Source organism: Typopeltis vanoorti, chromosome 18, assembly GCF_054136105.1.
Source record: "Typopeltis vanoorti isolate ZY-2024b chromosome 18, IOZ_Tvanoo_1.0, whole genome shotgun sequence".
Taxonomy (NCBI): domain Eukaryota; kingdom Metazoa; phylum Arthropoda; class Arachnida; order Uropygi; family Thelyphonidae; genus Typopeltis; species Typopeltis vanoorti.
Window position 1 is genome coordinate 66,352,864 of NC_143566.1, and position 22,503 is coordinate 66,375,366.

General features: G+C 34.7%; 1 protein-coding gene across 3 annotated transcripts in view; it reads right to left on the bottom strand.

The window, feature by feature from the left end:
- The window catches only part of LOC150096729 (uncharacterized), a 357,894-nt gene that overhangs the window by 151,332 nt on the left and 184,059 nt on the right, over positions 1-22,503 (bottom strand). For 2 of the 3 annotated variants that reach the window (XM_090408396.1, XM_090408395.1), the window contains exons 5-6: positions 18,744-18,925; positions 10,062-10,231 (exon numbers count right to left, since the gene is read on the bottom strand). In XM_090408396.1, coding sequence (XP_090264522.1) covers positions 10,062-10,231; positions 18,744-18,925 — 352 coding nt within the window. The remainder of the gene's footprint in view (positions 1-10,061; positions 10,232-18,743; positions 18,926-22,503) is intronic. The other variant, XM_090408397.1, reaches the window with a different exon arrangement.

The window sequence follows — 22,503 nt, forward strand, 5'->3', positions numbered from 1 at the left end:
AGGAAAATCAAATTGGTTAGCATATATGGTAACCAATCTGCACATGCTTCAAATAAAAGACAAAAGTGATGAAAATAGGGAGGAACAGAACTACCATCTCAGCCACCCTAAATGGAGAACAAATAGAACAAGTAGACAACTTCATATATCTTGGATCAAAACTAACAGAAACAATAGATGAACTCAAAACAATCAAACACAGAATAGCAATAGGATGGACCACCATGGGAAAATTACAGAAAATCTGGAAAACAAACAAGATATCTAAGCAAGCCAAAATCAAATTATATGAATCAATAATTATACCAACAGTCATCTATGGAGCAGAAGCATGGATAGTTAAGAAAAGAGAGGAGAAAAAACTGCTGGCATTGGAAATGAAATGCTTAAGAAAAATAAATAGAACAAGTTGGATAGAAAAGAAAACAAATAGCACAGTCAGACAAGAATTATTGTATAAAAAGAGAATAATAGAAAGAATCAGAAAACAACAACTGAGATGGTTTGGCCACACTGTACATATGGATGCAGACAGACTTCCTAACGTCCTAATCAATACTTTTCCAACTGAAAAAAGAAGACCTGGAAGACCAAGAATTACCTGGCTGAAATTAATAAAGAACATCTCGGGATGCAGAACATATAAGGAACTATTTTGAACAGCAAGGAATAGAAATGACTGGAAGATCCTGCTCAAGAAAAGACTCAACTTAGATGGAAGAGAAGAAGAATCATTTCCTACTCTGCCATTTAGATCCCTAGTTTTCTTTCCCAAATATCCAGATTACATAAAATTCATAAACATAAATTTGACCCACAGCAATGGCTACTAACAATCCCACCTTCAACTTATCCAAACAATTATCAAAATCTTTAATGCCCTTTAATAGCCATGCATCTTTAAAAAATAAACAAATTACCCATTTCAAATCTTTGATTCAAAATACGTTAAGCAATACTGACACCAAGGTTGGTGTTTTGAGATCGCCTCTCTATTCCACAATATCTTCTTGACTCCTAATCATTAAGTAAAAAATGTTTTCCCCATCTGACATTACTGATCAAGTTTGCCATTCATGCTAATTATATCACTTGGAAGGACAACATTTAAAACAGACAGTACCTGTGTGGATCCTTCCTATCTTTTGATATTGCCATTCCATCTGGCTAAGATACATAAAAAGTCTAAATAACAGAACCATCAATCTCTGTTCTAATCAACCTTTCCTCACAGCTGAACTTGCATTATTTGTCACACCTCACTTTATTTAAAATCAGTATAGTCAACACTGATTTGTGAATGTCACTAAATATACATGATAATCTTCAGATAGGTGTCAATTAATATGGTGTCAAAGATGAAATGCTTCTTGGAAGCATTTCATCTTTATTATTATCAACTTGCAGATTGTTCCATTCACCTACTGCTCTGTGAGAGAAAAGCATAGTGTTCACCCACTTCCTTAACCACACATAAACTTAGCTTTCACAGATGTCCCTTGTCCTCTCTACACTTCCAAATATCATCAGTTGATAACATTTTTCAGAAGTTTATAAACTTCTGAAATATTGAAGAAATAAACTTATGAAATGGATTGCATTATGAAAATGACTATCAAACTGAGCTCTCTGCTTTATGCCAATGTTTTCTTAAATAAATCCAGTACAAGTCTTCAGGATTCTTTAATTAAATTGAATAAATGCTGTGATAAATTTGGTAAGAAAATCAGCAATAAAAAGACACTATTAAAAATTGGCAGGAACATTGAAAACATGATCTGCATCCTGAATAGAGAACCTATAGAACAAGTAAAACATTTTGGCTATAAATAAACACTTTTTAGTGAAGGTGCAAATTAAATATAGAAATAGACATCAGATAAGCAAAGCTATGGTGTAGAGTCATTTGAATAAATTTATATGGAATAAGAAATTAGAAATAATTTCTTAATTAGCAATATACAAGACAGTGTCAAACCAATTTTAACTGATGGATCTGAGAGTTATGTCAGAAATAAAAGTGAATCAAAGACTGGAGACAACAACAACAGATGGTATCATTGGCAGAACAGTTTTAAAAATGAAGATATTAGGAATGAACTCGATGCCATTAGCATCCAAGAAGTGAGAAGAGCTAATCTAAGATGATGATACAATCACTTAAACAAAACAGGAGAGGAAAGGTTAACAAAACAGGCATTTGATGCCAAGCTGGCAAGAAAAATACTCAGAGGAAGACCAAGATCTAGGTGGACTGATGCAATTAAAAGTGCCCTAGAAGACAAAATAATTTGTTAAAATTTTTGACATGACATCAATAACAATGGAAGCTTAATCATGTATATCTGTCATAGAATCCAGTACCATCTTTGAGGGTACATATACATACAGGAAACTGATGATTATGCTTACTGAGGATAACATTTAGCACTGTACCATATAATATAGACTGTATAATATAGCTTGTAGAAAGAACACTAAAAGCAACATTTAAGGATTAATATGAAACATTTTCTAAAAGATGAATTGTAATGGACAAAAGAAAAAAGTTGATGCCAAGATGGCAAGAAAAATACTCAGAGGAAGACCAAGACCTAGGTGGATTGATGCAATTAAAAGTGTCCTAGAAGACAAAATAATTTGTTAAAATTGTTGACATGACATCTAAACTAGCATCCTCTCATGTTAGATAAAATGAGGATGCAATTTTTATTTGTTTGTATCTTATATTTGTTGAGTTGGAAAAAACACACTTAGAGTGTGTTTCATCACTGCTGCTGATTCCAAAACACTATCTAACCTAACAACTTTTATAAAGCACTGCTGATTACTTCTGTTTATAGTTTATATTTGTCAAGCTGGAACTGACAGCATGTCCCAAAGTTAGGGTAAATTAATGCAACCATACTTATTGAGGTTAGAGGGGTGTTTCATCACTGCTTTACTGATTCCAAAACACTCTCTCCAACCTAAGAACTTTTATAAAGCACTGCTGATTACTTCTGTCTGGTAATGTGGCAAAGGCATGTCAAAAGTATGATCTTCCAGTCCTGATTGTTAGCCACAATGAAGGTAACTAATACATTTTTAAAAACAAATTTTTTTTTGGTTCTCCCAGGTGAATGGTTAAGAATTTTCCTGTTAATAATAGGTCAAATTACAGACACAGACTATACATTCCTGAATATTAAAGAGGATGGTTGGTCCTTTAATGAATAGATGACAACATTTCTAGTTTTAAGTGTGGAAGTTATATTTACATGATATGTTGGCTACCTTTCAGACATACCCGGATATAAGGAAAAATAATTGTGCTTTGGCCTTATATGTTTAGGAAAGGGCACGTAGCATTATCTATTTTATATGGGTTATATCTACTGGCTAAAATTGTGTAGCAAAAATAGAGTTCTGTAGCTCAATGAGTTAGTGTTTTAAGGATGCTGGATTAAGAGTATAATGTGAATAAAGAAAAGAACAAAATTTATCTTCAATTCTGATATCAAGTTTAATACCACTTTCCTTCACAACATGATCTGTATACATGAATAACCACAGGGTATAATGTGCACTCTATTTTACTGATTTTACATCAATCTTCCTGTGTCTCCCTTCAATTCTAACTGCTGATTTATAAAAAATACAGACAATGAATTGCTCAACATATTATTATTATCATCATCATTATTGTAATCTGAGACCTCCAGGAAGTTAATGACTCATCAAACGAGGCCATACATCACATAAACCAGCTATCTTACCTTCTCGTTTACACTAGATGAACTAATTTACTACTTCAAGAGGCAAATGGCTCTGAGAAAAACCTAACCCTTATCCCTTTCTCAACCATGAACAAAACTTAACTTCCATGAATGCCTCCATGTTCTCTCCCCACCTTCCATATAACAAATAAATTTCAACATCCCATTTATAACATATAATTGTAGTATTTGGAACAGCATCTCTCTTGATGCCTTATCACATGCCTTTTCCAGATCTACAAAACTGAAGTACAGATCTATATGCCCACAAGTTCTCAACTATTTGTCATACAATGAAAATCTAATATGAAATGGGACTAATATAATATGGTTCAAATGACAATTCTTGCCACAGAATTCAACTACTATTTTTTTAATTTAGCCAATGGCAACAACAACTATAAGAAAGATAAAATACTACATGCCCATCTATCCCTCCTCAAAATGCACCAATCTGGGTGTGTTTGATTAAGGATAGAACAACCAATTCCTTTTTTAAGAACAATAAATTTGAAGGGGTGCTTAAGGGTCAAAGCTGTATAACTGAGAGGAGACCTCCACATAGCCTTTAAAGGAATGCGGAGAACCGACCAGGGCTTCTGACCTAATGTCCAATCCTCACCTTCTCGTGGTGCACCCTGTTGGGTATCTACTTTGATACTGAACGAACGAGGATGGGCTGGCAATTTGGGATTTAGCCGACCAAATTGTATTCTTATTGGTTAAACCAAAATAAAAAATGATGGTACAACATGACAAAATTTCATGCCGGCTGGGGCGTCGCCCGGTTAAACAAGGCCCCCGTTGTTTTCGCCAGGGAACCAGGGCGAACAGCGAAAAGTCAGCTACTGGAACAAATCTGAAAACAAACCCCAACTCAACATCACCAGAGTTAAAGATTGGTACTATCAACGTAAGAAGCCTGAATGGCAAAGAAATGGAGCTAGCTGAGGAATTAGATAAGTACCAGATCGACATAATAGGGGTGACTGAAACAAAAAAGACCAAAACTGGTGAGATCTTTCTGAGCAATAAATACAAAATGTTATATTCAGGCAATAACAATCAAGGAAAAGAAGGAGTAGCCATAGTATTCAACACAAAATACGAGGCTAATCTTCTTGAATGGCAGTCAGTCTCAAGTAGAGTAATGTGGGCAAATATGAGAATGGGGAACTGGACAATGAGACTTATTTGTGCCTATGGTCCCACAGAAGGTTCTACTAAGGTAGAAGTGGAGGAATTTTTTGAGGCTTTAGAAAAAGCAACTGACACAATGAAAAAGGAAAAGTTGGTCCTTGTTGGGGATCTAAATAGTAGAGTAGGAAATGATTGTGAGACATACAAAAATATTTTGGGAAAATTTGGAGAAAAGAGCAAAGCTAATAATAATGGCAAATATCTGTTGGATTTCTGCTCAGGACATGGACTGGTTATTACTAACACCATGTTCCAACATAAAAATGTGCACAAATTCACATGGAGAGAAGAGGCTAGGAATAAGAAAAGTCTCATTGACTATGTTATTGTTGATAGTGATGTTTTCTCCCTGGTGCAGGACACCAGAGTGTACAGAGGATTTGAAATTGGAAGTGATCACTATTTAGTCTTGAGCAGGATAAAATTGAGTTTCATATTGAAAAGAATAACATGTAAGAAAGTTTTAAAGCGAATAAAAGTTGAGCAGCTCTCAGATGTAAACTGTAGACTAAAATACAGAAATATTATTGAAAAGAAAATGAAAGAGTTTGAGAACAGGAATCAAACCTTGGAGATTCAGTGGCAAACTCTAAAGGAAACATTGATTGATTCTGCCAGAGAGGCATGTGGTGAGGTTGTGTGCAAAGATAAAAAAATCAGAACTCCCTGGTGGACACAGGAAGTTAAAGAGGCAGTGAAGGAAAAGAAGAAAGCATATCAAAAGTTCCTGGCAAATAAGTCAGCTTTTACTCTTACAGAATACAGAGACAAATGTAAGCTAAACAGTGTGTAAAACTAGCTAAACAAAAGTCATGGGAGGACTTTGGCAAGAATATAGAAAATAAATATCAAGAAGGTGGCAAAATATTCTGGAGGTTGTTGAAGAAGCTTAGGAATGGAGGAAAGAGTGCTGTAAAAGGAATTAGAGATGATAAAGGTGAAATGAAAACAGGAGAAAAAGATATCCTTGAAGTATGGGGTAATTACTCTGAAAAACTGCTAAATGAAACAAGCAGTGATGACAGCACAGTGATAAAAAACACTGACCAGGCATGCAGTCAGGAATACATATCCATACTTGAAGTAGAAAAAGCCATCAAAGGCTTGAAATGTGGAAAGGCAGCAGGAGTAGATGATATTCGACCAGAAATGCTGAAGTATGGTGGTATAAGAGTCTTACAGTGGCTGCACTGCATAGTTCAGAAAGCCTGGACAGAGGGACGAATTCCCGATGATTGGAGTAGAGCTCTCATAGTACCCATATATAAAAAGGGAAATAAAACTGAATGTGAGAATTACAGAGGTATTTCCCTACCGAGTGTTCCTGGCAAGATCTATGCAAGTATACTTGAGAAACGGTTGAGAAGAATTGTGGAAGAAAAGCTTGGTGAAGAACAAGCTGGATTCAGGCCAAATAGAGGCTGTCAGGATCAGATCTTCACTTTACGACAAATAGTCGAGAAAGCATGGGAATATAACAAAGATCTGTATTTAAGTTTTGTCGATTTGGAAAAGGCATATGACAAGGTGCCAAGAGAGAAGCTATTCAATACGCTGCAGTTATATGGTGTCAATGGGGCATTATATCAAGCAATACTTAGTCTTTATTTGAGTTGTGAGTCTGCAGTTAGAATTGAAGGAAGTACAGGAAGATGGTTTAATGTTAAATCTGGTGTGAGACAAGGATGTACGTTATCCCCTCTGTTATTCATTATCTATATGGATCACATTATGAAGGAATGTGGTATTAAACCTGATATCAAAATTGGAGATGTTAATGTCAGCTCTTTGCTTTATGCGGATGATGTTATACTTCTAAATAAATCCGCTACAAGTCTGCAAGATTCTCTGACTAAATTGAATAGCTGTTGTAATAGATATGGTATGAAGGTCAGCAATAAAAAGACAAAGACAATGAAAATAGGCAGAATCATTGAAAATGTCAACTGTGTTGTGAATGGAAAACCTGTGGAACAAGTAAAACATTTCAGCTACTTAGGCACAATTTTTAGTGAAGATGGTAAATTAAATATAGAAATAGACAACAGAATCAGCAAAGCTGGTATCGTGGGAAGTCAATTGAATAAATTCATATGGAATAAGAAAGAAATTAGTCGGAACACTAAATTAGCTGTATACAAGACTGTGTTCAAACCAATTTTAACTTATGGATCTGAGAGCTGGGTCAGAAGTAAAACACTTGACCAAAGACTAGAGACCGCAGATATGAGAGTCCTGAGAAAGATTAGAGGCGTGAACAGATGGCATCAATGGCAATATCATATTAAAAATGAGGATATTAGGAAAGAACTTGACATTGTCAGCATCCAGGAATGCGTTAGCAGAGCTAATCTCAGATGGTATGGTCACTTAAATAGAATGGGAGAGGAAAGATTAGCAAAACAAGTGTTCTCTGCCAGGTTGGCAGGAAAACGACCCAGAGGAAGACCAAGATATAGGTGGATTGATACTGTACAAAGTGCCTTAGACGATAGAAATATAAGATCTGATAATGTTGGAGTCTTGACAAGTAACAGACTGATTTGGAGGAAAATTGTAGATAGGAAGTTAGTAATGATGTAATTTTTTCATGTAGTACTGTCATATCCTGTACACCCCTTGAGGGTACATGGCAGGAATTTGATGATGATGATGATGATGATAAATTTGAATAAATAAATAAATACATTTTTAATACTTTAAATATTATCCTAAATTACTATTTTCCAGAATCTTAATGCTCTGTTTTCATATGGATTTTTCTGCACTGTGATAACCAAATTTAAGCAAGTATCTTGCATACATATACAGTCAGTCTTCAACTTATGAGAGGAGTTCCATTCTGACAACCCCATCATATGCTAAAGATTACTATATGAACCATAAGGATATTTAACAATTAACTTGCCTGAAAGGCAAAATGTGTTATATCTGAATGCTAATGTGTAGGTCTGTTTTGTTATATTTTTTAATTCATTTTACTCTGTTTTTACTAAAATAATACAATGCACATAATATTAATGTATATATTGTACTGTAATAAATAATGAAACACAAATATACACTAAGATAATAAGCCGAAAACCCAAGTGATCATTTACACTTGGGCCTGCCGATACTTTTTTCGGCACGAAACTCTATGAATATCGATCCGAGTTTCGGACCTGGCTATAAAACAGAACGGGATTTACCATCCCCCTTTCAATTAACAAATATACACTGTTTCTGTGCACATAAAAGTAAAATAATCAGAATGGAAGTGCATGAAGCAAGAGTAATTCTTCAGAACTGCTGCTCTATTAACAAGACAATTCATCAGAGGAGACAAGGGAGGTTAGGTAATCAATAAATTCTTCAAATTCAAGAAATAAAACAAAAGCGTTCTGAGGAAGCAGATCTAGACCCTTGTGAAAGGTCTAGATCTCCAGAAAATAAGGCGACCGAAAGAGTGGTTTGTTTAAAAAATTTTAATTACATTTAACTTGATTACCTGCATAGGTTTACTTATCTTTTCTACTCAAATTTCTCTGTACAAGCAATTGCAGCTTGCATCATTCTGTCTACTTTACTAAATCTCTCCACTGACTGGGATCCATATCCTCAAAAAAAAAAAAAAATAATAATAAATAAAAATAAATAAAAAATGCCTTATTAATAGATGTCTCTACCAATTTTTTCACTGCATACTCTTTTGGGGACTGCTTTCCTCTCTGATTTTTTTTCTCTTCTTCTTCTTTTCTCTTTTTTCTCTTTTTCTTCTACTGCAACTCTGTGTGGAAGAAGACCTCTAAAATGAAGAACTATAAGATCTTCATTTTAGTTCTTCCACAGCTTCCAATAAATGCCCTACATCTTCGTTGTCACGTTCCAACTCTAATTAGCAGCACAATCTGGTTATCAATCTCTCTTTAAGGCTGTTTTTGTTGAATCTTGTGAATATATATTTTTTCAGAAGTTTCTTCTACACCTTAATGGAGAAAGAATTGAGGAAGTTTACAAGTTCAAGTACCTGGGATCCATTATTAATGTGAAGAACTGATGTTCAGAAGAAGATTAGGAATGGCTAAAACAACAGCTAAAGACTTGTTTAAAATCTGGAAGGATGGATCTATCCTCCACAGGAACAAAGTTGGGGATTATGGATGCAGCTATTTTTCCAACAGTGACATATGGATGTGAGACTTAGAACCTAAAGAAGTCTGATAGGAAAAACAAAAAGCCGTTGAGGTTATCACATATTGAAAGGCAACAAATGGATGAATGCTAGAAAAGATCGGCAGAAATTTAAGACTCCTTAAGGATATTCACAGAAGGAAGTTGAAATACTTCAGACACATTGAAAGGATTAAAGAAGGACTTCTCAAAACAGTAATAGAAGGTAAAGTTCCTGGAAAAAGTGGAAGAGGTAGACTGTCAATAAGATGGATGGATGGTGTATGTGTTGTGTGTGTGGGGGGGGATGAATGATCTTCAGAGAACTGGAGCCTCCAGAAAGGCATATAGCAGGACCACCTAGTGAGGACTGCTGTGGCAGTGGCATCTGAGTGACCATATGGCATCTATTGATGTCCAATGAATAGATGGATGGATGAATGAAAGCTTCTTCAAAACACCACTACATTCTGCTGTCACCTCACTCCATGCTGCAGCTACAATAGCCTGAGTAAAGTGATTCTTAAATAATATTCTGGTCCATAGTTTGAAGGCATGAAGTTGTATTTGGTGAACATGTTAATGGGATGGCCATATAAGTATAGGACGTGCACATTGTTAGTCAAGGACCAACTGTATTAAGCTTCTGCGTTTAGTAGTGATCATGGTATTACTTCCAGTATCCACCACAATGATAGAATATTATATAAACACAAATTACCTCAGCAAGAAAAGAATATTTCAATTTAAAATACTTATGTTAACAGACTGATTCCTAAAACATACCAGGATATTATTTAATAATCACTTTTGCTCAGGCCATTGCAGCTGCAGCATGGAGTGAGGTGACAGCAGAGTATAATAAATCAAACAGTTGGTCTATGGCAGTTGATCTATTGTCCAGATTTATAAAAATAAAAATTTTAAAAAAAGGCAGCAGAGAAATAATACCTCTTTGCTTGAAAAATCAGGCCATTCCTCTTGTTCTTGATAATAAAGTTGATAATATAAACCAGGTGGAAATTCACCATTTTCAAGCCCTTTAGGAGCATACCAAGTTAGCCGAATACTATTCTTCCTAATTTCAGCAGCAATTATCTTCTCAGGTCGATTTGGCAACACTAACAAAACATTAATAATATCTATATTAAACTAAAGATAAAAAAAAAATGTTATTTTATTCATAGGATGGTTGAGGAGTAACATTTATTCAAATTTTTATTTACTCATGAAAATTCATTTTACAGTCCAAATGCTATATATTTCACCAAACAACCTCAGATTTATTTAACTAAGTTAATTCTGCCATGCAAGGTTGAAAATCTATCGCATTAACACCAAGGCTGGAATAATATTGCATAATACAAGAATCTGATCTAGTAGACAAAGGTAATTTTTTTAAGTCATTTGCTTCTAATAATCAAGATATTTCACACCAGTGATTAACTTCATAAATCATCAAAGTAATCACTATTAAAACAACAATTACAGAAATCATCTGAAACAATTACATAAAAAGATTTATCAACAGCATTATATAAGTGATAGTTGCCATCACAATAACTGAATCTAAAGCATTTTATGCTTAGATGTTGTAGACATAAGACTTTATTTTGCCTAATTTTGAAACTAAACAAGCAGAACCAAAACCATTTCATCAATTCCTAGCTTCTTGAGAGGAATTAATTATTACAAACATTTTGAATAATTTAAGTTAATTACTAAACTAAACAAACATTATTCCAAAATGAATGAAAGAGTTTGAGAACGGGAACCAAACCTTGACAAAGATTCAGTAGCAAATCTTGAAGAAAACATTGACTGATTCAGCCAGAGAGGCATGTGGTGAGGTTGTCTGCCAGGATAGAAAAATCAGGACTCCATGGTGGACACAGGAAGTTAAAGAGGCAGTGAAGGAAAAGAAAAAAAGCATATCAAAAGTTCCCGGCAAATAAGTTGGCTTGCGCTCTTAGAGCAGTGCTTCCCAAACTGTGGGCCACGGCCCCCTTGGGGGACGTAGGTTTTGTGGAAGGGGACCGTGAAATAATGAAAACAAATTTTAAATTTTAAGACTAAGTAGATTTTTTTTTATCTTAAAAGAAACGTATTTAATTTATATTATTTATTATTTCTTTTTTGTTATTTTTTATATTTTAATGGAAAAAAATCACACATTGGTACAGGTTCACAAATTTTGCTTCCTGCGTATTTCGGCGCTTAATGAATATCAGTGAATATATATGCTTATTCATATAAGTTTCATTTCAAAGCAGGAATCTAAGAGTTTCAAATATTTCACCTGATTTGACTTTTTGTGCAGCAGTATTGAGACACATTCATCACATTAAATTGTTATTAAACTTCTTTTATGTTTTTAATTCTTTCCTTATTACTAATCGTTTTACGTTTCATGTGCTTGTACTGCAAATGTACAATAACAATATATCTATCTATATAAAATATGAGATAACGTGCGATGTCAAATGTGTATGCAAGATACTCAAAATGTAATATTTGCATTTGATTTTTGCAATATTCGCTGTGTATGTTTTGTATTGAATATAAATACAATAAATATTATAATAATATATGTCTATATTACAATTTTTTTTCGAGGGGCCGTGAAATATTTTAATTTTTCCAAAGGGGTCCCTGACATCCAGAAATTTGGGAAGCACTGTCTTAGAGAATACAGAAACAAATGCAAGAAAGCTAAACACTGCAAAACTAGCTAAACAAAAGTCATGTAAAAACATAGAAAATAAATATCAGGATATCAGAAATAAAAGATATTCTGGAGGTTGTTGAAAAAAACTCAGAAATGGAGGAGAGATTGCCACAAAAGGAATTCAAGATGATAAAGGTGACATGAAAACTGGTGAAAAAGATATCCTTGATGTATGAAGTAATCACTTTGAAAAATTGTTATATGAAACAATTAGTGACAGCACAGAATACACATCCATACTTGAAGTAGAAAAAGCCATCAAAAGCCTGAAATGTGGAAAGGCAGCAGGAGTGGATGATATTCGATCAGAAATGCTCAAGTATGGAAGTATAAGTCTTACAGTGGCTGCACTGCATTGTTCAGAAGGCCTGGACAGAGGGATGAATTCCAGATGATTGGAGTAGAGCTCTCATAGTACCCATATACAAAAAGGGAAATAAAACTGAATGTGAGAATTACAGAGGTATTTCCCTACTGAGTGTTCCTGGTAAAATTTATGCAAGTGTACTTGAGAAACAGTTAAGAAGGATTGTGGAAGAAGCTTGGTGAAGAACAAACTAGATTCAGACCAAATAAAAGCTTCAGGATCAGATTTTCACTTTATGACAGATAGTTGAGAAATCGTTGGAATATAACAAAGATCTGTATTTAAGTTTTGTAGATCTGGAAAAGGCATATGACAAGGTGCCAAGAGATAAGCTATTCAAAACGCTACAGTTATATGGTATCAATGGGGCATTATATCAAGCAATACTTAGTCTTTATTTGGGTTAAGTCAGCAGTTAGAAAGGAAGTACAGGAAAATGGTTTCATGTTAAATCTGATGTTAGACAAGGATGTACATTATCCCCTTTGTTATTCATTATCTATATGGATCACATTATGAAGGAAAGTGGTATTAAACCTGATATCAAAATTGGAAATCTTTAGCTCATTTATGCAGATGATAATTTCTAAATAAATCTGGTACAAGCCTTCTGGACTCTAACTAAACTGAATAACTGTAAACAGATTTGGCATGAAAATAAGCAATAACATGAAAATAGGCAGAAAGCTGGAAAACAAAAACTGCACTCTCGATGAAGAAGCTATAGAATAAATAAAATACTTCAGCTATTAAAGCACAATTTTAGTGAAGATGGCAAAAATTTGGAAATACAGCATACCCCGACTTATGTGAATTCGGAGTTACGTGGTTTCTTATATGTACGTATTCCTATCCCGCTTCACCACTAGTCATATCTTTCTGGCGCCGGCCGCATTCGCCGGTGTCGCACATGCTGTGAACAGGCACCAACGTGTTTCGTGCAGTCTCTATTCATACACAATTTTCATAGTCTACAAACCTTGCGATTGTTTAATGTTATGTTCTTGATAAAAATTTTATCACATAAAAAATAATGTCATCCAAAAGAAGCAAGTCCGATTCTTCTACAGCTAGCAAGAAAAGAAAAACATCGACTTTGGAAACAAAACTCAACATTATTAAGGATTTTGAAGACGTAATGAAAATTTGTGAGCTAGCAAAGAAGTTCGATCTACAGGAATCAACAGTAAGAACAATCATAAAAGAAAGGTTTGCAGATTTTGGAGGACATAGATTCTAACAAGAAATGAATTGTAACCACAAGGCAAGGAATAAAAAAATCATTGGCTTGCTATGAAGAAATTTTGTGTGACAAAAAAGAGACATTATGCCGTCAGACGAATCTATTAGATTTTATGAAACCATCGACATCGAAATAACTTTCTTTTTTTTATGTAAGTAAAACTACAATTATGATTATATTTCTTAAAAAATATGGGTGTTTTTGTAAACATTTGGTCCCAATTAACTAATATTTTGTATGTTTGTATATATAAATTACATGCAAAATTATACCCTGAGTTACGTGCTTTTTGTTGGTCCCACCTACCGCATAACTTCGGGGTATGACTGTATATAAAATAGCTGTAAAATATTTTGTCACTTGGTTATAAATTAAATTAAAATTTGCAAGAAATTATATTACTGGAAAGTTTATAAAATAAACTGGCTTGTTAAAAAAATAAATAAAGCAGGTAAGGTTGAGATACAGATGAATAAATTTATATGGAATAAAAAATTCAAAACACTGAACTAGCAGTACATAAGACTGTGTTCAAACCAATTTTACTCATTGATCAGGGTTAGAAATAAAATAGTTGTTCAAAGACTAAGAGACCACTGAGAAAAATTAGGAGTAAAAGACAGCATTAATGGAGAATCATTTAAAATTTATATTATAAAGGACCTGACAATGTTAGTTCAAAAATATGTGAGCAGAGCTAAACTAAGGCAGTATGTTCACTGACGTAGAATGAGAAAAGTTAGCAAAGCTGGTATTTGGTGCCAGAATGGCTTGAAAGAGATTCTAAGAAACACCAAAATCCTAGTAGATTAATGCAGTTTTTAAAATCGACTTAGAAGACCAAAATATAAGATCTGACAATACTGGTGACTTGACATATAAGATTAGTTTGGAGAAAAATTGCTGACACAAAATATACACTATTCATGTTCCTTTGAGGATAAATATCAGTAATTTGATTATATATAAATGAATACAATGACCGAATACTTTAATCATGGCATATGTCTCCAGAGGATGGTGAAAACACTAAATACAGAAAATAATTTACAGAGACCAATACAATATTTAAACACCACACTATGGTGTTTAAATCTTTTTTAAATTATGTACTGCTATTTGGTAGCTCCAACTATAACCTCATCTGAATTTTCTTTCCCAATGAACATCTCCCTTCTCTCAGCCACTCCCATTCTTCATGTCTTTAACACTCTGCTGTCAAGTGAGATAATTTCCATAATTTCTATTTGCGTTTCTCTATCTCTCATTAACCCTGACAAATTTAACCTCTCCAACGTTTTATCACTGAAGCTAGATTATCTGCGATCCAGCTGAAGCAAAGAGTGAAGTCATCTTCCTTGAGGATATTGATTCCAACTAGCTTCTCTTTTCCAATTTCAACAACATGCTGAAAGAGCTGTTAGAGCCTCCTATTCTTAATATGAATCATCCACTTATCTACAAGTCCATATAATCCACATCATCCTTTTTCCTTTCTTTTTAACCCAGATTTCCTTAAACATATACCACAGATGTAAGCTCTACTTTCAGTAGTTTAGACTATAACCTCATCTGAATTTTTTTTTTTCCTGCAGAATCCCTCCCATAAACACTTCCTTCAGCCACTCCTATCCTTCATATCCTTTAACACAATGATGCTAAGTGGGATAATTTCCATCATTCCACTCTTCTTCCTCAGGGTCAGGCCATTGTTTTTGATTTCCTTATATAAAATATTTGCTCTGATTAAGTCTCCATCTCTCCCATAAGCCTATTTATCCCTATTAAACAAGCTCTAAAACAGGCATGCTGCAATAATCCAAGCAAAAAAGAAATCAGTATCTCACATGTGGTCAAGACAAAAATTCTAGTATCACTCTCAGTCTACAATGACAACCACTGCAAAAAAAACTTCTACAAATCCTAATCTGAATGAGGTAAATGCAAAAAAACTGCTCCCTGCAGAAGTTGCACCATTGACACCAATGTCAATGGTACAACTTCTGCACTTCCACCTCAGTCACACCATTACATCAACCAGACAAAATTGTCCTTCTAGTTCAAGAACTTTGCACAAAAGAAATTTACATCCCTTAGTCATACATCTGATTTTACTATTTAGTCTTTTTTATTTTATTACAGTTTATGCATACAGCACATGACCTTCCTTTCTAAGGAGGAGCCAAAAAAGGACATCCTATTCAATTAATTAATCCAATTGAATAAATTAACTATTTTCAAATGATTCATTTTCACTATCTTTATACTATTTATACTTGATACTATTATAATTTTTTTTCAGAAACACATTAACAATATAAAAAAATAAATTCAACTTACAAACGCATTTCCAAGAATGCTGGGGTTTGCCTATATTTTCCTCTCCATGTAAATCATTGTAATGGAACACGGGATCAATAATGCTATTAGTAATGACAGTGTCTGGAGGAGAAATGCAGCAGTCATAGTTATTACCAATATTTTTGCACTCAGTCCTCTCCAAATCTGCCCAGAACATTTCTCTAACTCTGAGATTCATTTTCAGCCCAGCTATTTGGTATTAACAGTTTTTTTTTTTTTTTTTTAACCGGCTGCACTTTCTACTTCTTAAGTACTCAAACCTTCAATAAGAGCATAAGCACACTTATGTGACATTATCCAATTTCCTATTTTGAAATTTGTCTGCATCACTCTATTTTGGCCTATCTTCCATTTACAAAGTCCATCTTCATACTTGGTGTTCAACACTTCTTGTTACTTCTCCCTTTCCCTAACCCACAATGCCTAAATAAATCATCTAGCAGTTATTGTTTAAAAGATCTCAACTTTACTGATATTCACTTAGTAACTCCAATTGTCAACATGCTATTTGTATAATTCCTTTACTAGCTCTACCACTTTTTTCAGAGATGTTTTGCACAGCAATGATTTCCTATCTTCAGTTTTGTTCACAATGTTCAAGTATTTTCACTCATTCATTTCAACCCTTGTTCTCTAAAGAAAATAGTGGGATGTTCCAATCCACCTGATTTTTCATTATGCTGTACCACCAACAGTGTTTTAGTTTTAGCTAATAGAGAACAATTTAGTTTACATCCAGTCTTACCTAAAATAAATTTTTCTTTAATAATGGCATCAAAATGAATCGTTTGTGATATATATATGTATAAAATAATACCTGGTTATCACATAACTGTTTATGTGATAACCAGGTATTCTAACATATTTTCCTCCCTTTTTTTTTTTTACCCTCCTAGAGCCAAGAACCAAAAAACAGTGGCTCAGATGTCAAATCTCCTGCCTATTACACTGCTAGGGAAGAGAGTTATGATGGATGAATCACAACTCATTTTTTTCCAGCTCAATGAATTATAAAAAATTAGTTAACTGGTAATTAGCTTACAGAATTAATAATGCATATAAAGGATATTAATTAAAGACAACTTTAATGAATAACTTCAATATTTCAGCAACGTCACGTTGCCATCTTCAGGAACATAAAAATATGGTATGTGCACGTAGGCACTAACAAAAGCAAATGAGAAAGAAGGCAAGAAACTAATATTGTTCCTAAAGTCCTAATGGTGCCTTCTGGCAGGCTAATTTGGTTGTCTTGGCCGTTGGGCCGAAGTTCTCATAATGTAAGTCTCCCAAATTCGGGGTAGTTTCATGCACCCAAATTTGTTGAAGTTTTGAATGTTTTTTAGAGCTGCTGATGATTCTTTGAATAATCTTTTGTACTTAAACTTGCTGCAGTGTATTATTTTAGTTTTCTTCCAACGAATTCTATGGTTTCCCCACCCTTGGCCAATTTCTTTATGGAGATCTTTGAAGAGAAAGCCTTAAACTCCACCCCACAAAAACCCACTATTTGGCTTCGATACATGGATAATGTGTTCGCTATTTGGCTACATGGCTCAGATACACTCCACTCCTTCCTAATGCTTAAACAACCAACACCCCAGAGTTCCATTCACCTTAGAAAAAGAGGAAAACAACACCCTCCCCCTTCCTAGACACTTTAATTACTCGCCAGCTTGATGGATCTTTGGTTCTCTCTGTTTACAGAAAACCCACCCATACTGGCAGATACATTCGCCAGCAATCCCCCCTCCCCTCACAACAATATGGGGTTATAAAAACACTATACAACAGGGCAAAATTAATCTGCTCAGATGACGATCCACAATAAAGATTACACTAAATCTATCACCATCCCTTACATCCAGGGCACCTCTGAGAAAATACTCAATATCCTCAAAAAATATGACTCGACTTCTTGTTATAGACCATATAAAAAGTTGGCATCCCTTATCCACTCTACCAAAGACCAACCACTTCCCCTAGACCTACCTGGTGTATACCAGGTCCCTTGAAGCTGCAAATTGTCCTACTTTGGCCAAACAGGCAGGACAGCAAATATCAGGATTTCAGAACACAAAGACTACATCCGGTTTCACCAGTACAGCCACTCTGGGCTGGAAGACCATGCTTTAGATACCAACCATAGAATTTGTTGGAAGAAAATTAAAATAATACACCGCAGCAAGTTTAAGTACGAAAGATTATTCAAGGAATCATCAGCAGCTCTAAAAAACATTCAAAAACCCCAACAAATTGGGGTGCATGAAACTACCCCAAATTTGGGAGACTTACATTATGAGAACTTCAGCCCAACAGCCAAGACAACCAAATTAGCCTGCCAGAGGGCACCATTAGGAGTTTAGGAACAATATTAGTTTCTTGCCTTCTTCCTCGTTTGCTTTTGTTAGTGTCTGCATGCACATACCACATTTGATGTTCCTGAAGATGGCAACGTGACACTGCCGAAATATTGAAGTTATTCATTAGAGTTGCCTTTAATTAATATCCTTTATATGTGTTGTTAATTCCATAAGCTAATTACCAGTTATGTATGACCAACGTATAAGCCTTGCTACTGGAAAAAATTAGTTGTCAAAAAGCATGGCTTTCATAACCACAACCTTTTAAGTGTTTCTGTATAAGAAATAATCCAAAGATAAAATTTATATTTCCAATCTACAATATCCAATTTTAGTAATAGAAGGAAATGATAAATAATCAATTAACTTATACTTGCCATTAAATGTTATAAAATGAACACTAAAATTTGCCCAAATATTAAAGTAGCTACTAATCTTAGCACTGAAGATAATATCTGTGCATATTTATTGAGAAAACAGTTACCTCTGAAACAAATTGCTATCAAAAAATTATGAAAAGAACTAGTTATATCAAAAACAAACATGCCACAAATGACAGTGAGTTACTTACTTATTTTATAATGTTTAACAGTCATACGTGTAGAATTAGTTCCCAAGACATTTTTACCATCCATAATAAAATACAGATCTTCATCATATTTTCGATAAATAGGGGTTGTGCTTTCTGTCCATGTACACTCATCATTTTTACTAGTTTCATTTGGACATCGTGTTTTTCTGTAAGTAGTATTTCTAGATGTAAAAAGCAAATTAAAAAACTTTATACAAACAACATAGTCAGCAAACTTGCAAAAATGATATTTAATAAACCAGATAATCAAGCTGCCTAAAACAATCCAAGTACAATGCACAGTCTTGCCATAAATACGGTTACAACTTCTGCACACACACACCCCCACACTGCTCACAGAACTGCACGAGTCTGGTTCTGTTAGTAGTGCTGTGTGCAGCCAACACTTGTGTGTTTATCAGTAGAGAGAGTTGTCTAGCTATACAGGTTAACATACAGTGGAGAGATTATGAGAACCATGTAGCTGTAATAACATAAGGTTGGAATGCAGTCACCTATTATTTTCATCACACTAAAACACTTGGGATCAGTAGGATGTTTGTGTATTGGACTATTAACCATTATAATGATACAGAAGATATATTTGAGCACCAAAGAATGGGTTGACCACACTGTGTTAGAATGCAACAGCTTGTGAGGGCTCGGACAGCACGCCTCTGCCATAATCCTGTGAAAACATAGAAAATGATGTCGTGAGAGATGAACGTTTCACAACCATTCATCAGGTGTTCTGATCACCTGGAGGTGAGAACTTATCATTCTACTGGACATTTCCTAACATCACAGCTTATGCAGTAGAAAGCGATAAACCAAAAGGATTCATGATTCTCACTGTAGAAGCATTTAACCATCAAAATGATTGGATATAAGTCCTGGACAGTTGCACAGCACCCAGGATTTAGAGAGGTTATCAAGGGCTGCAGGAGTCTTGATACACTTTAGTATTTAATCAAACAGTAAAGACCCCTTTCATGCAAAAATGGAACTTGGATAACCAAGATACACCCCACCCCCACTAAAACAAATCGCACTATGTCAATGTTGGTTTGGTGGGAGGAGGAAGTGACGTATCGAGGTTATCCAAGTTACATTTCTGCATGAAAGGGGTCTTGTTCAGGTGGATATCCAAGTTGCATTTCTGCAAGAAAAGGGTCAAAGCTTCTGCCAAAGTGTATCAAGAACCTGTTGTATGACTCCTGAACAACAGCTTGTCCCAGAGTAGACAGTGGATCCTCAACAGGACTCAGCCCCTGCACACCAGGCAAGGACCAAACAACAGTGGTTGGAGGCAATGTGCCTGGCCACATATCACCTTCTAAAAGTCCTGATGTGAATCCACTGGACTTCAAATTGTGGTCAGAGATGAGAGTAGCCTGCAAGAAATGGCAGGTCTAAGTTTGATGATCTTAGGCAGAAAAAGCCCCCCATCCTCCTCAAAACTGTATATTCATAAATTAGTTTATGTTATGCAAACATGATTTTTATGAAAATCCAAAATTTCTCAATTGAAACCATCACCAGCCTGAAGATAGATTTGGAGCAAGCTGTGGCAGTGTTTCCATTGGATGTTGTGCATGAGGCCATCAATGTGATCTCAAACACTTCAGGCATGAGTAATAAAAAAAAAATAAAAATAAAAAAAAAAGGGGGGGGGGGGGGCTTTGAGCATTGAGTGTTGCTATATGCATGTTATACATGTGGTTTGTATGTGCTGAAAGTTGTAAATAATTTACTGATAGAATAAACGTTTATGTGCTGTTCAAGTTGTAGCAGTATTTACGACTAGACTAGGTACAACTGCAACTCGTTTCCTAAATGCAAAACATGAAAATTAAAAATGAATTAAAAATTGGAAGATTATCATATAATCTTCCTCTGATTTTATAGATTACAAAATAGCTCGCAAATTTCATAAATATTACTGATGCCAAGTTTTATGAATGCTGAAAATAAAACTTGCATGTCTACTAACGTAGCTTCAAATATGATTGGAAGGAATTTATCATGTTTCTTTGAGGAGGATCTAAGTTTGATGATCTTAGGCATAAAAAGCCACCCCCCCCCCAACCTCAAAACTGAAAAAGCATCTGACTCAACAAAATGTGGAAAATAATGGAAGTAATAAAAATATGCAGAATTAGATTGATGAGTGCATCAATCAATGTCTTGCCAGGTTTGGTTCCCAGAACAAGGGTTCTGGTTTCTGTTCTCCCCATCCTTTCAATACGCAATGTAAGTGATGTGGAAACTCAACTGCAATTTGCCCTGATGTTCTGAGCTCTAATGGAGGTGAATGATGCATGGCAGAAGGTGTTATGAAGTGATGAGGCACATTTTTACCTGAATAGTAGTGTTAACTCATACAATTACAGCATTTTGGCTGCAAATAACCCTCATGTCACAGTGTGGCATGGTTTCACAGCATAATTTATTACTGGTCTATACTTTTTCGAAGAACTTAGCTCAACAGGATCAGTGACTTGTACTGTCTCTGCTATTAGGTATCAAGAGATGGTGCACAACTTTGTTGTTCTGCAACTGCAGCAGCCTTGGCTCTACCATATTCATGGAAGATGGAACACCACTTCACAATGAACTGCCAGTAAAGCTAGGGTTCCCATAATGTTTTACTAAAATCTGGGACATTCTGAAATTTTTACTTAAAAAATCCGAGACGTTAAAAATTAAGAAAAACAAAAATAAAACTATTATATATGTTGCACTTTAAATTAAATACTGCTACAAACATACATTAACATTAAATCCACTTTAAAAAAGGATTATTAATCACAAATATATTTAATTAGAAAAATATTTACCAGATTTATGTACCCGTTCAAGAATTTTTTTCCTTTTGATATTTAATCATAGAACTCAGTACAAGAGAAATTCTTTAAATGCCTTTACAACGATTAAAGCTTTTACTGTCTCAATTTGAAGTCTGTATTTTTTTTTTCATCTGTCCAGAGCGCATTTATTAATGAAAAAACATGTTCAACAGCTGCATTAGTTCCTGGCAGTGCTAAACAAAAACTAACTAGGCATTTAATACTCCCAGAATTTATACCCTGCTTTGTAAAATGAGCAAACATTTCACATCATTTATCACTGATACTTTGATCCTTCTGTTCACTCCACGCTTCAAATTTGCGTTCACAATATTTTTTCACACATACAAACTCATCAAATAAGTCCTCTTCATTCACAGTAAAACTTGGTGACGCTGTCTGCATGAATATGTAGCTTTCTTGTATGTTCTTCCAAGTCGCAGGATCCTTTCCTTTCAAATTAGTCCAATCCATAGACTGAAGAGGTGTGAGAAATGGTGCACACCTATCCTGAATATATTCAATACAGGTGCAACAGAAATCTACTGCATAGCTTTCAAACTTTTCAACTGTTTTGTGTCCTCCTTTTTTCTCACAGTAGTTGTACGAAACTTTTCTGCCTTCCTACAATTTAACCTTTTCACCAGTTTGTTTCATCCTTCACTTCAATTACTGTTATATCTTGCTTTTCAATACATTTAATGGTATCATAAAAGGTTTTTAACAGGCTGGCAAGGAAATGCAGGATTGTAACTGAAAGTGGATTTTCAGAGAAATTTTTGAGACTGATAGGACATTTGTCAATTGAAAGAAAATATGACTTCACTGAAGAGAACATGTCAATAACCCTCTGGATTGCAAGCAAAAGAGAGAGAGAGAGAGAGAGAGAGAGAGAGAGACACATCTTGTCT